Source organism: Eutrigla gurnardus (genome assembly GCF_963514095.1).
Source record: "Eutrigla gurnardus genome assembly, chromosome: 16".
NCBI classification, from domain to species: Eukaryota; Metazoa; Chordata; class Actinopteri; order Perciformes; family Triglidae; genus Eutrigla; species Eutrigla gurnardus.
The window spans coordinates 4,254,268-4,267,572 of record NC_139927.1 but is presented as its reverse complement, the minus strand read 5'-3'; the positions used below and the strand labels follow the sequence as shown (position 1 = coordinate 4,267,572).

At 45.1% G+C, this 13,305-nt stretch overlaps 1 protein-coding gene and 1 long non-coding RNA gene across 2 annotated transcripts; one reads left to right on the top strand and one right to left on the bottom strand.

The window, feature by feature from the left end:
* Positions 1-2,967: 2,967 nt before the first annotated feature.
* Positions 2,968-4,393, bottom strand: LOC311026505. The gene is made up of 3 exons (XR_014598492.1): positions 4,271-4,393; positions 4,042-4,234; positions 2,968-4,009 (listed from the first exon to the last, which is right to left on the bottom strand). It is a non-coding gene; the product is annotated as an uncharacterized lncRNA (long non-coding RNA).
* Positions 4,233-9,728, top strand: trib2 (tribbles pseudokinase 2). The gene is made up of 3 exons (XM_084030102.1): positions 4,233-4,587; positions 6,014-6,306; positions 8,289-9,728. The coding sequence occupies exons 1-3, from the start codon at positions 4,318-4,320 to the stop codon at positions 8,761-8,763; spliced, it is 1,038 nt and encodes a 345-aa protein (XP_083886228.1). The 5' UTR covers positions 4,233-4,317; the 3' UTR covers positions 8,764-9,728.
* The last annotated feature ends 3,577 nt before the right edge of the window (positions 9,729-13,305 follow it).

The following is a 13,305-nucleotide window of genomic DNA, read 5'->3' as shown; positions in this document are numbered from 1 at the left end:
TTTTCTTTTTTTTTTTTAACTCCCACACATTTCTGCACAATTATATATTAAACGTGTTGTTCGTCTCTCCAGCTGGCGTTCGCTGCCTGACAAAGTGTTTCCCCTGTTTTCCAACGACGATGTGACTCTCATCCTCTCTTTCCGTCTTCTTCTTCTTCTTCTTCTTCATCACGTTCTCTCCTGCTGCCTTTCCATCCCCCGTCCTTCCTTCCTTCCTGCCTTCACTCTCTCCCTCACATCATCTCACTCTCACTGAATGATCTCATTCTTCCTGTGCCTCTGCATCACCCATCTCCAGCGCAATATGATCGAATTTCTCTGTGGAAGTTTACCCGCAGGGATGTGACAGCACTGATTCTGGGTCTGGTGTCAACTTATAGCTATAGCTGCGTTGCTATGTGACGGTGTGAAATTGCCTTTTTTTTTTTATCTCAATGCACAAAACAAAGGGAAAAACATTTGAGTGTTTGATGTATTCTCATTTTGATTGCAAAAACACATCACTCTGGTGGAATAAAACCCCCTTTAGGCCTTTCCTGTAACGTCACCATTACTGACCTGAGATCGTTTTCTACCAGGGCAAACGCAGCCTATTAGGAAGTTGGTGAGTAACGCTGCTCCGGGTGTTCAGAGATGTTCCACCCGTCCTCGTTGACCTTTGTAGACTTCCAGGACACATCTTTGTTTTTTTCGGTGGCGTGCACACACACACGCACACACACACAGATTCAAGCTCTCGCTGCCACTACACTCCTCCTCGGCATGTAGGCGTGTCTGGAGAGCTGATGAGCCTCGATGGATTTTCTCGAGTGCTGCTCTCCACTGCCGATGAGTCACACAGCGTATCAGGGAATGGGGGCAAAAGGAATCTTTGGGGGATTATTATTCTGATTCATGCACAGCTGTGGTTTGGGTTTAACAGAATCCCCATCTGGGAGGATGGAGAGCGATTGGTCAAACGCAGAGGCATACCAACACATGCATCGCTGTGTTTATCCAGGATGCAACATTTCCATCAGCGAGCGGCGCGTGTTGATATTGTTCTCGACTGAATGGGTGAGACAATAAGAGGCAAACGCTTGTTGTATGTGCTGTGAAGAATGTTCCAGCATTAACAAAGGAATAAAAGTGGGTGGCTCTGAGTGGGGGGGTGGGTGGGTGAGGGGGGGATTATATCATAGAAACCCAGAAACATACATACAGGACTGGGATATATAAAAGCTTGTGGGTGCAGCCGCATTCCGAAACTGTGAAACACCACGTTTGAGATGAGAAGGCTCTGTGTGGAAAAAAAAAAAATGCATTTCCATGTTGCGGGGGTTTATTCAGGCAGGCGAGCGAGAAGAAGCACAAATTTAGAATAGTGCATGTTTGTGTAATGTGTGTGTGTGTGTGTGTGTGTGTGTGTGTGCGCGTGCAGCTACTGGGGGGGATAAAGGTTAAATTGAACACTTCTGTCAGTGTATTGCGTCCAGCTGCAAGCATTCCTCTCACCAAACCCAGATTCCTGCATGAAACTGCACAATCCTGCTGTCACCCCCCCCCCCCCCCCCCCCCCCATGGTAATCTAGGAAGAACAATGAATAATGAACCTCCTCCAGCCTTCTCTTTGTGATATATTACAGAAGCACAACTCTAGCAGACGGGGATTTGTTCTACGGCACGTCTCAAAAGCACGGCTTTTAATGAAAAATCTGGGGTCAAAGATGGCAAAAATCTATAATCCCTATATAATACCTGTTTTTTAATATTTTTTTTACAATGACGACATAATTCAAACATGCACATAAGCATTTTTTTCATCAAGGACAAAGACATAACCACTGATTAATATCATCACTCTCTTAGACCTGCTATTTCATGCTCCTATTGCACTTTGTATTTTTTCATTCATTCATTATATTCTATCAAAATGATTATTTTTTCATTATATTTTGCTTTCATATCATATATAGTTTTTATAACATTATTATTATTATCATTATTATTATCCATCCATCCATCCATTTTCTACCGCTTATCCTGTATTCAGGGTCACGGGGGCCTGGAGCCGATCCCAGCTGTCATTGGGCGAAGGCAGGGTACACCCTGGACAGGACGCCAGTCTATCGCAGGGCCGACATGTCGAGACAAACAACCATTCACGCTCACATTCACACCTACGGGCAATTTAGAGTCACCAATCAACCTATCCCCATCCTGCATGTCTTTGGACTGTGGGAGGAAGCCGGAGAACCCGGAGAGAACCCACGCTTACACGGGGAGAACATGCAAACTCCACACAGAAGGAACCCGGGCCGACCCGGGGATCGAACCCAGGACCCTCTTGCTGTGAGGCGAGAGTGCTACCCACTACACCACCGTGCAGCCCATTATTATTATTATTATTATTATTATTATTATTATTATTATTATTATTATTATTATTATTATTATTATTATTATCTAACAATAATGGCTGCGTGTATTTGTTTTTACCATTCAGACTGACGCCGTGCCATGATGGCGTGGATGCATAATGTACATCAGTGCTGTATAACTGTGCTGGATGGTGTGTGTGTGTGTGTGTGTGTGTGTGAGTGTGTGTGTGTGTGTGTGTGTGTGTGTGTGTGTGTGTGTGTGAGAGAGAGAGAGAGAGAGGGAGGGAGGGAGGGAGGGAGGGATCCCCCCCTTTGCTTTTCCCTTGAATGACATTTCAGGAGGAAACACATTTGTAACACAGCACGTACAGTAGCTATACCCTCCCCCCTCCCTCCCCCTCCTCCCCCCATTCCCATCCAATTTACCAGCGTGCGATGCATTTAGATTCCTGGGGGAGGGGGGGGGGGGGGGGGGTAGCCTACACTACATGCTTCTCACATGACTGCGCCGGCATATTATAATAAAAAAACTCAGGGGCCGGCTCATCAGCCAATGGGGTGCCGCCGTTCGCAGCGACGTCAGAGGAGGAGTGGAGTGCGAGGGGGGAGGGGGAAGGGGTGTGTGTGTGTGCGCGCGCACGCGTGCGGCAGAACGCGAAACAGCAGCTCTTCTCCGGTCAGTCAGCAGCTCGTCTGTACAGTCGCAGTGTGCGGAGTGTGTGCAGCAGCGGCTGGCCTCCCCCCTCCCTCCCTCTCTCTCTCTCTCTCTCTCCCTCTCTCTCTCTCTCTATGTCTCTCTCTCACTCTCTCTCTCACTCCGCACTGAATGGACGAGATCACCCGGCGGGCCACGTAAGAAGCACCGCGGCGACACAACACCACCGACGGGGGGAGAGAAGGATGTCCTGCTGAAAGCCTTTTTTTTTGGGGTAGGCCTGGGGAAACGTCGGCCTGGCTGTCCCTTTTTTTCATTTTTTTGCCTTGCAGACGCAAAACGCACAAGCAACAGACGATTTTTTGTTTTATTTAAATTTTTTTGTATAATCTTCCATCGGACCTGGAGAGGAGAAGCAGGAAAAAAAAAAGCGAGAGAGGGACGTCGCACAAAAGAAGCTTAACATCCGGATGGGGTTTTCCTTCTCCTCCACCTCCTCCTCTACATGACAACCGCCGTGCACGGATATGATCCCGGGGAACAAGGCCGTGCACTGAACCCTGGTACTAGTTAGCAACAAAAAAAAGAAAGAAGCTAACTAGTTAGCTCTGCACCTGCTAGCCATCAGCCATAATTTTTTTCTCTTCTCGGGCTATATTTAGCTTGCGAAAAACTTCAGCTTTATAGATATATATATGTATGTTTTTTCTCTCCTTCCTGTGCCTGCAAGCAATTTGTTTCCGTTTTATGAAACGTGCCCATTACCGTTTTTTTAAACCGGCAGGATTAAGCTAGCTTTAACTTAGCAAAGCCCCTTCATTCATTCAAAGCTGACTTTTCGTAGCCTTTTGTTATTACGGTAATTTTTTTGTTACGGTAATTTTTGTGCAGCAGGTTTTTTCTTTACAAGTCGACTCTTTTTTTTTTTTTTTTTTTTTTTTTTAAGCCCGACCTTTATCTCTTGAATGGAAAACAAAGGGGAGCAAATGAACAGCTGAACACACACACACACACACACACACACACACACACACACACACACACACACACACACACACACAAATACACTTTCCTGTTGTGTGTCACAGCTTTGCCTGTTGATTATCTGCCACATCCTGCAGCAGCAACGTGCACTTGATTCATTTTTTTTACTTTATTCAGTCTTGCAGTTCGCAACACAGTGGTAATCCAGGAGGAAGCCACCTACCTACCTACCTACCTACCTACCTACCTACCTACCTACCTACCTACCTACCTCCCCCAAACCCCCCTTTTGTGGAGTTAAATCGCACTTAATTCCTCATGAACATACAGAGGTCAAATCCAATTAACATTTCACGTTATGGGAGATCGCGGCACAAATCGCACGATTTCGAGGAGTTGTCTTGCCTGAGGACTACAGAGTCGCACCAGAGCTTCAGCCCCAACCTCGGGTCCCCCAGCCCGCCGGAGACCCCGGACTCCTCGCACTGTATCTCCCGCATCGGGGACTACCTTTTGTTGGAGCCGCTGGAGGGAGACCACGTTTTCAGAGCCGCCCACCTGCACAGCGGGGAAGAGCTCGTATGTAAGGTGAGTAAGGCATCCTACCTCTTTTCATGCTCCCAGAATAGATCCCCCACCTTTCTGTGAGATGCACTTCAAACAAGGGGTGGCTGTGCAAAAGTAGGATTTCTACTTACACATTAGTAATCATGCTTTTTTCTATTTAAATACATATTGCCCCAGGTGTGATTAATACATTATACATAGGAATACTTAGTTGGTGTCTAGAGGTTTGGCTCTTGCAGCAAGTCCACACCCTCCCTCCCTCCTTTTCTCTCTCTTTTTTTAAAAATAATTGCTGGAATTGTAAATACAGAACAGGCAGCCTAATGGAAAAAGTGAATGGGGCGAGCTGCGTGGTTTGGATTGCATGATGTAACGTTGACAAAGGAGTGAGTAACACACACATCCACACTCCTCTCTCTCTCTCTCTCTGTGCTATTCTCGCATACCCACGGCTTCTCTCTTTCACAGTGCAAAGCTGTTATTCCCACCTCCGCTGCTGCATTTGGCTGCACAAACGTCCCCGCAAAATTGTAATATTTTTGAATGTCTGAGATTAAAGCGCTCGGGTGCTTAGGGGAACTTTTTTTCAGCCAGCCCCCTGGAACCATAACAAATAAAAACCACTTCCCCACCCTTTTATGGTTCAACCCCGTGGCCTTTCCGTCTCCACATTCATATCCCATATTGACGTTTGCATGTTACTGACTATAAGAGGTGCAGTTGGGTTTTTGTCCCTGAGGTGCATTCCAGCTTAAGCAGGCTTAAGTGGCTTGATGAATTGAGAGATATTTACACGCACCGTTGGGCTCATAAGAAGGCACGGCATATCCAATAACCCGTACCTTTTGACTCGGCCCCCGAGAAGATAATGTTTCGTCATGGCAATAATAAATTAATGGCCTTTGGCACGGCCTAGTGTGAGCTAACTGCCTTTTGACCTTATCCCCCTCTTTGTGCCGGTTTCACTACAGCAACCGATCAATCCCCCCCATTTCCGTGGATTGATCAGGAAGCTGAGGTCACAACTTCAGATCTGCAGAGCTGTGGGGTGTATTTGTATCGGCTATGAGCGGAGAAGGGAGCCCTCTCACCTGAACTGCTTCCAGTGGAGGGAGGGAGGGAGGGGGTTACTATGGAAACAAAAGAGACACTGCAAACCCCTGGCAGCAGTACAACACCATTCACTAACACGATCCCTTTACCTCTGAGCAACCCTACTTACTCCCCTCTGCCAAAAGAGTAAACGCAAGTTTGGAGTCACACGAATGCAGCAAATTGCTAAAAAAAAAAAAATTTAACAGGCAATTAGATGGATTTAATTGTCTGCCTCCAAATTGGGGAAAGTGGAAAATACTCCTAAAACCCTGACACCACAGTGACCACCAGTTGCACTCATTATATATATTTAAAAACGCTAAATATGTGTTTTCTCGTCTTATGCTTGCAGGTTTTTGACATCGGCCGATACCAGGAGTCTCTGGCGGCCTACTTTGCCCTCGGACAGCATCAGCACATTAACCAAATCCTGGAGATTTTGCTCGGGGAGACTCGAGCCTACGTGTTCTTCGAGAGAAGCTATGGCGACATGCACTCTTTCGTCCGCACCTGTAAGAAGTTGCGGGAGGACGAAGCTGCCAGGCTCTTCTATCAGATAGCCTCGGCTGTGGCACATTGCCACGACAACGGACTGGTCCTCCGCGACCTCAAGCTGAGGAAGTTTGTCTTCAAGAATGAGGACAGGTGAGAACAGGCTTTTTAAGGAGCCATAGGTGTTTATTTTCTTCGCATCTGAACATGTATGTGATGTAACTGCGTAACGTAACCGCGTCGGTATTATGTGCGTTGTATCTCGGCTTACACGGAAGGATAGTGTAAACTGAGACGACGCTAAACTGGCATGCCTCTCCCAGATGTTATGCAGAGTACAGGAAACATAAGCCCTCTCTGTCGCTCCGAGCTATTTTTAAAGGTTGAGTAGCGTGTCTACGACGGCGTATCGGTTTATGAGTCATATGGAATCACACTTTGGGGAGGATCGTTGCAATGCAGTTGTTTCCAACAGAGAAGTTACCAGGTCTAACAATTAAAGGGGAAGCTTTTGCCACTGCTGCACTTCTGTTAGTGCTATAGTACTTTACACAACACACTCTACTGACCCCTGGTGGCTGCACTCTCAAAACTAGGTGCATAAAATCCAGGCATCTGTTGCCACAGCAACCTGAGAGTAGTTTTCTCTCTCTCTCTTTTTATATTAATTCTGGTAGCTGTTGATTCAGCGTCAAAACATTTGAGCCACTTTTCACGATGGATGCTAACACCCGAGTTTCTCAGGGAGGGCAGAGATCGACTTCACGTCGATGCCCTCCATCTGAAAGTGTGACGTCACACTTTGGCACCAGCTGTGGAAAAGGGAAGTTGAGCCGCCTCACGTATTCAGTTTGGGTCCAATGACCTCGACTGTCACACTAGACTGCACAGGAGCCGGGACGCCCAACTCCCCCTGCTCCCCTCCAGTTTAAATGATTGATGTCGGGTGACTTTTAAGAATGCCGGTGCAGGAGGGCACTGTTGGGTCACATTTACTGTATAGTCTGCCAAGACTCCCCTTAGACCTTTTGCAGTCGTCCTGGCTTCGAGACTGAAATGCAGATCTGCTCTGGCTTGAATCCAAGTGTGTGATACAGAAAAGGGGGCTACGTTGAATGCATAGTGAAGGAAAAGGAATAAAAACTGATACCAGATCAGGTGTCCTCGGCGATGTTCTAGCCTCCCTCACCCCCCGTTAGCCTTTGACCAAACAGCAGCCTGTTTAAAGAGCATCGGTCAAAGGTTGGCCTCCAGTGGAATCCGGCTACTTAAACGGGGTCGATCCTCCTGCAGCAAGACATTTTAGGATCATGCACGCATTGCAACGAAGACGATATTTAAGTCTTTTGTATTCCTAAGACCTCTTACTGTAATTGCAGGTTTGCACGTGTCCTTGAAATGGAGAAAAAAAAAAAAAGCACATGGCTCTTCATCTTACAGAGTAACAATGGGCATTTGATTCAAGGTAACAAAAGATATTTAAAAACGTGAAAGTGCTCCCCGCCGTGTTAATGAAAGCATTGCCATCACTTGACAATGAGCCAGTGAGTGGGCTGATGTGAAGGTGTATGCTCGGTTTCCCAGTCTCTTTGTCTGCTGCGTCGTGTCTCACGGACCTCACACGCAGATGGCAGCGTTTGCACAAGCCTCACGAGCGTCTCTTACCATGCACATGGAAAAACGTTTTTTTATTTCTTTGCCTGAGCCTCTCCAGATTCTTTAGTGACAGCGCTCCCAGCCGTTATTATCAGCACTCAAGGATATCGTAGAGAAGAATGCAAATGGGATGCTATTCTGAGAGGGGAAAGAGCAGGATGATCAGTCACCCATAATTGTGTTTCTTTTTGAATGGCGGAGGTCTTTCGGAGAGACATCAATGCTTTTGTGTCCGGGAGCTTTTTATCTAAGTGAAAGGAAATGTCAAACTTAAGCCTTGAGCATTATGTGCTCTACTTCCTCTGATATCCAGAAGGGATGGATCTAACACACTTAAGATGCCCATCAGAGCAAATCACCCCACTTGTGTCTTTCTCATTTCTCATTCATTTGTTTTGTAGTCCAAAAAAATGGAACTACAAATGCACATTAACAGATTATTCGTCGTGTTAAGTGTGTTTTTTTTTTTGGTTCCCCAGAAGCCACGTGAAGCTGGAGAGCCTGGAGGACACTTATATCCTGGACGGTCACGACGACTCCCTGTCAGACAAACACGGCTGCCCGGCCTACGTCAGTCCCGAGATCCTCAATGCCAATGGCAGCTATTCGGGGAAGGCAGCGGACGTGTGGAGTCTGGGCGTCATGCTGTACACCATCCTCGTGGGGCGCTACCCTTTCCACGACGTCGAGCCCGGATCTCTCTTCAGCAAAATCCGCCGGGGCCACTTCAACGTCCCCGAGACGCTCACGCCCAAGGCCAAGTGCCTGATCCGCTCCATCCTCCGCCGGGAACCGGCCGAGCGCCTCACCTCCCGCGAGATCCTGCAGCACCCCTGGTTCGCCTCCTCCGGGGCACTAGGGGGCGCCGCGGTGCACGGCAGAGGGGAAAGGGAGCAGGAGCAGATGGTGCCTGAGGTGAACATGGAGGAGGAGCTGGAGCAGTTCTTCAGCTGAGCGGAGAGGAAAAAAAAAAAAAAAAACACGAAGCACAAACGGACGACTCCGCCACGGTTCGGTTCGGCCCGCTGGCAGCGGAGCCCCCAAAAAACGGTAGATTTAGAGATTAATAGGTGAACATTTGTCTCATGATAAAAAGGTGTTTCCATCCTGTTTCTTTTTTACCACCATCTTCATGGAAAACCTTGAGCCTGGCATGACAAATGGCCTCTACGCGTCACCTGGCGGAAAAGCAACTCCCGCTCGAGGGACGTCGCCGCCAAAAACATGCAAGTTGCAAACAATGTAGCAATTTTTTTTTTTTTGATCTGTTTGGTTTTAATGTGGTGCTCATAAAAGTAGACACATTCACCATTTTTTGACACTATGGAAAGCATGAAGGGACATTTAAAACACCAAGGAGAACAATTCAAAAATTAACTGACAAAGTGCAACACCACAAAAACACCTTTTTTTTTCTTCTTTTTTTTGTCATAGCTTTAGGTGGTACCGGTTCAAACCGACCCAGGGTCAGGAGTCACGACCCCAGGTTCTGGTGTCAAGTATGTCATCCTGGACCTGGGACCAGTGGTTAATAAGCGGAGCAGCGTAGGCTTTTTTCCCCATCTTCTCTTGTTTCATCCTTAAGTTGGTATAATTCTGACAGACTGTCATCTGTACGTTTTTTTCGGCCGCCTCCAGTCTCAAGCCTTTACCACCACACTTTTTTAGTCACCTGTTTTTCTTATTAAGCTATTCCACAGTGTTGTTACTGCTGCTTTAATATCACTCCCTTAAACTGTTTTTTTTTTTTTTTCAGCCTCCCAAACATGCGTTCGACGTGTCGGGTGAATGAATTCCACCTCCCTTCAAAAAAAAAAATCAAAAAAATTAGCTCCCTTCTTATTTAAATTCTTCAGTTGTAGGAACGAGAACGTAACATTTATTTAAATTGTAACAGCTATATATATATTATATATATATAAATAAATATATATATATATTTAAAACTACATTGCAGGGTTTTTCTTTATTCAGAGATTCCTTTTTCATGTATGATGTAGGCAATATCTTGACACAGGACAGACACTAAGAGGAAAACTGATGTCTGTCCAACGTTTTGGAATATCTCCTGTGCCAGTATTCCAGCGCCCCGACGAGCCCCATGCCACCCGGTCTCCCTCATTTCTTTTAAAAACATAAAAACGACACAAAAAAAACTTGATACGAGATATTCAGTGATAGTATTGCTATGACATGTTCACTCCAGGACCCCCCCTCCCCCCCCATGTGAGTTTTCTACTGCCTGCGTAGGTTCTGTGACGACCCGGAGCGGGTACCAGTGTGGACATGTTTTGTCGTATCTCGGTGTTACTTGAATTTGTGTTTTTATCTAGTCATTGGCATGTGCCCCATGAATGCTATAGCCTGCCTAGCAGGGGGTTGGGTGGGGGTGGGGGTGGGGGTGGGAGGTGTTAAAGAAAAGAGAGGGTGCTTGTTTTTTAAGAAAAGTTAACCCGAAAATTCTCAATTTGCTACTTTTCTGAGTTGCTTTTCAATAAATGAATAAATAAAAAACCTATTGCTTTTATTGTTTTTGTAGACTGAGCTACCTTTTATTTAAGTTGGTGCTGATTTTGGTGCTAATGTTTAGTCCTTTTTCGTTTCATGGAGTGGGGTGGGGGGGGGGAGGGGGTGGTGGTGCATGGTGGGATATCTGCCTCAGATGTTCTGATTGTATCGTAACAGATTCTGGTGTTTTGTCCAAATTTATTCAGTAAATAAATTGTGAACTGCGATTTGACGTTTTGGTGTTCTTTTCCCACAATTACTAACGTGTGTTTGGATTATAATACATAATAAAAAAGCTCCTTAAATGGTGTCATGTTACACATATTCACTGAATTATGAAAATCTCAAAGCAATACGATCGTTCAGTCTATTTAATACATGTATTTAAAAGAATTCTTGTACTTTTCCCCACTTCTTATTCACTCCCAGCCACGCACAAGCCGCTTCCTGGTTCATCACGAGATTGCAATCACATCCCGGACTTGAATGGATTCAAATGAGCAAGGAGGGGAAAAAAGAACCTCCGTCAACCCACTCCATCTAAGTGATTGCACACACGAGGCTCCAGGAGAAGGCTCTTTAGTCCAATCACTCCTGGTAGCACTCTCAGGAGAGACCCTTAGCTACAGCATTTTATTTTTATGTGTGTGTGTGTGTGTGTGTGTGACCCAGAGCTCCTCTATCTGTCATGTTCATGCAGAATAATCCCGATTATGGTTGTTTCTCTCAGACGAGGCAGGCAGCTGCTGTCATTGCCCAAATTGTGTATCTTTATGTTTTTTTTAAAAAAAGAAAGGGGGATAAATCAACATCCTTTGGCACACAAGGACAATTTAACAGTCAACAACACCTGCTTGTAAATGTTGTCTCTCCTTCGTTCAGAGGACACATCCCGGCTGCCTCTTCCAGCTGACAAAAACACCAGACGGGCTTCTCTGCATCGAGGTGAGCTTCCTCCATGATCGCTGTGTTGTGAGTATTTGCATTTTTTGTCAGCCGTATTGCAGCATTAATAACTTTGCTTTGCTGCAAGTAAATCAACTGGACATCTGTAAGGAGAGAGCTCAGTAAGTAGATGGATGACTTGATAAAGCCTGACCTCTAGTGGCACGTGGAAGAAACAGGACTGGAGCTGCTGTGGTCAAAATTCTATTAAATCTAAGCCAATAAAACGTCGGTCCTGTATTCTAATAAGCTTGTAATTTACAGATTAATAAAAAACAACTTTGTTGTTGTGGTTTCGTGTTCGTCCTCCTGTTGCTTTGCCTTTCAAATTCAATTTGACCTCTGACCTTCTGTAAAGACTTGCACCTGCAGATTTGATTATTACTATTACAAAACACTTGTTAATGACGTGCACTTTTATAAATAGCTTTTTTTTGTTGTTGTCATGACGATAACAGCAAGATGTATTTTTAAAAACTTGGCAACCCAAAAGCATGAAGAAGTTGAGCAAAGCAGCAAAGGGATACTCTTTATAGTGTTTAATATGGGTCAAACTCCCAAAACATTGAATCCTACATTTCCCACAATCCAACTGGTCTCTCATTAGACCCACTCTGCCTACAAAATGTTCTTTAAAAACCCACGCCTCCAATTAATCCCATTAAACTAACCCTAATGACGTCATCGGGGTTAGTTTTTAGTATTTTTATGATTATATTTTCATTATTATGTGGGAGGTTAGGGTTAAAACACATCATAGACATGGACAATACAAACAATAACACGTTAAGTCAAGCTATGGCATTTGGTATCAAATACTTTTTTATAAATGCCGTCGGTTGGCGATCTGTAGCCGTTTCCAGAGGACAGTTTTCTGAATTTAATAAAAAAAAGGGGGATGAAGAGGATCAGACCTCATCCGGCGTTTTCTTTATCTACAGTTGCTTTTCTATCCCCAACGTACTTTTACTGGCCGTATATTTAAGTCTGTTTTTGTTCTTCGCCCCGAGGTGCTCCTAGCATGCACATATTAAAAATGAACCCACTTTCAACACGACTTCTGTAAACAGTCTCTCCAATGTTCTTGCTTAGATCATCCTGATAGAAACATGAGTTTCTTTGCCTTTTTTATTTTTGAAAATATGTTTGCTGTGAAAATTTAAAGCGCAATAAAAAAAAAGAAAGTTCCTTAAATATTTGAAGCCGCCGGGTACAGCTTTAAAAACCTTGATGATCACCCATTCAACAGTGTAAACAACGTTTCCACGGATACCAGACATGCTTTTTCCATTTCTAACCAAATAATAATAATTCCACTTATTAAAATTCACTGATTACTGACCACAAAGATACAGATTTAAAGGTGCAAGCCAAGAGAACCCCCCCCCCCTCCTCCTCCACAACAGCTTGCTTGTATTGCCTTGTTGACAGCAATGATTCATCTCATGTTTACACATTCGGCGCAGTGCATTTCCACAATCTGTCAAGCTGATGGTGAAAGCTGTTGACATTCACAAACTTTTTTCCCCCCGGAGACTTAGAGAAAAACACACTGGAGAACATCCCTCACGCTGGTTTCTGTTTGAGGAAAGTAATTGATGTGTGTTTGCAGCTTATTGTAACGCCAGGACAGTGCTGGAGCTATTTAGCTAAAGGGGGAAAAAACAAACATTCAAAAGCATGAGCTCATTCTGCCTGTTTGCTGTTTTTTTTCTTCCCCTAATGTCCTCAAACCAACAGGAAGTGCTACATTAGCACTAAATGGGAGGGGGGAAGAACACACTTTTTTTGTGTCTTATTTTGAAAATCCAAATAAGGTTCCAAAGCAGTGACCCCCCCTGACCTGGTAAATCTTTGCCGCTGCAGTAATCTTCTTTGGCAATCCAATCTCTGAGGAGATTAATGAGTATGAGATAACAGATTTAGGGAGGAAGTACCGTGGGCTATGTTCTCTGATGAATGGCACATATTAATAATACTGTCTCCCTATGTGGGAGACGGATAGACCGGATCGTCTCAGAGCTGACGATGGGAACGGATGAT

Excerpts from the sequence above, each read along its gene's own strand:
- trib2 (XM_084030102.1), top strand. The coding sequence starts at position 4,318 with ATGAACATACAGAGGTCAAATCCAATTAACATTTCACGTTATGGGAGA. Across the intron at positions 4,588-6,013 it reads GGGAAGAGCTCGTATGTAAG|GTTTTTGACATCGGCCGATA; the intron begins GTGAGTAAGGCA and ends TTATGCTTGCAG. Across the intron at positions 6,307-8,288 it reads GTCTTCAAGAATGAGGACAG|AAGCCACGTGAAGCTGGAGA; the intron begins GTGAGAACAGGC and ends TTGGTTCCCCAG.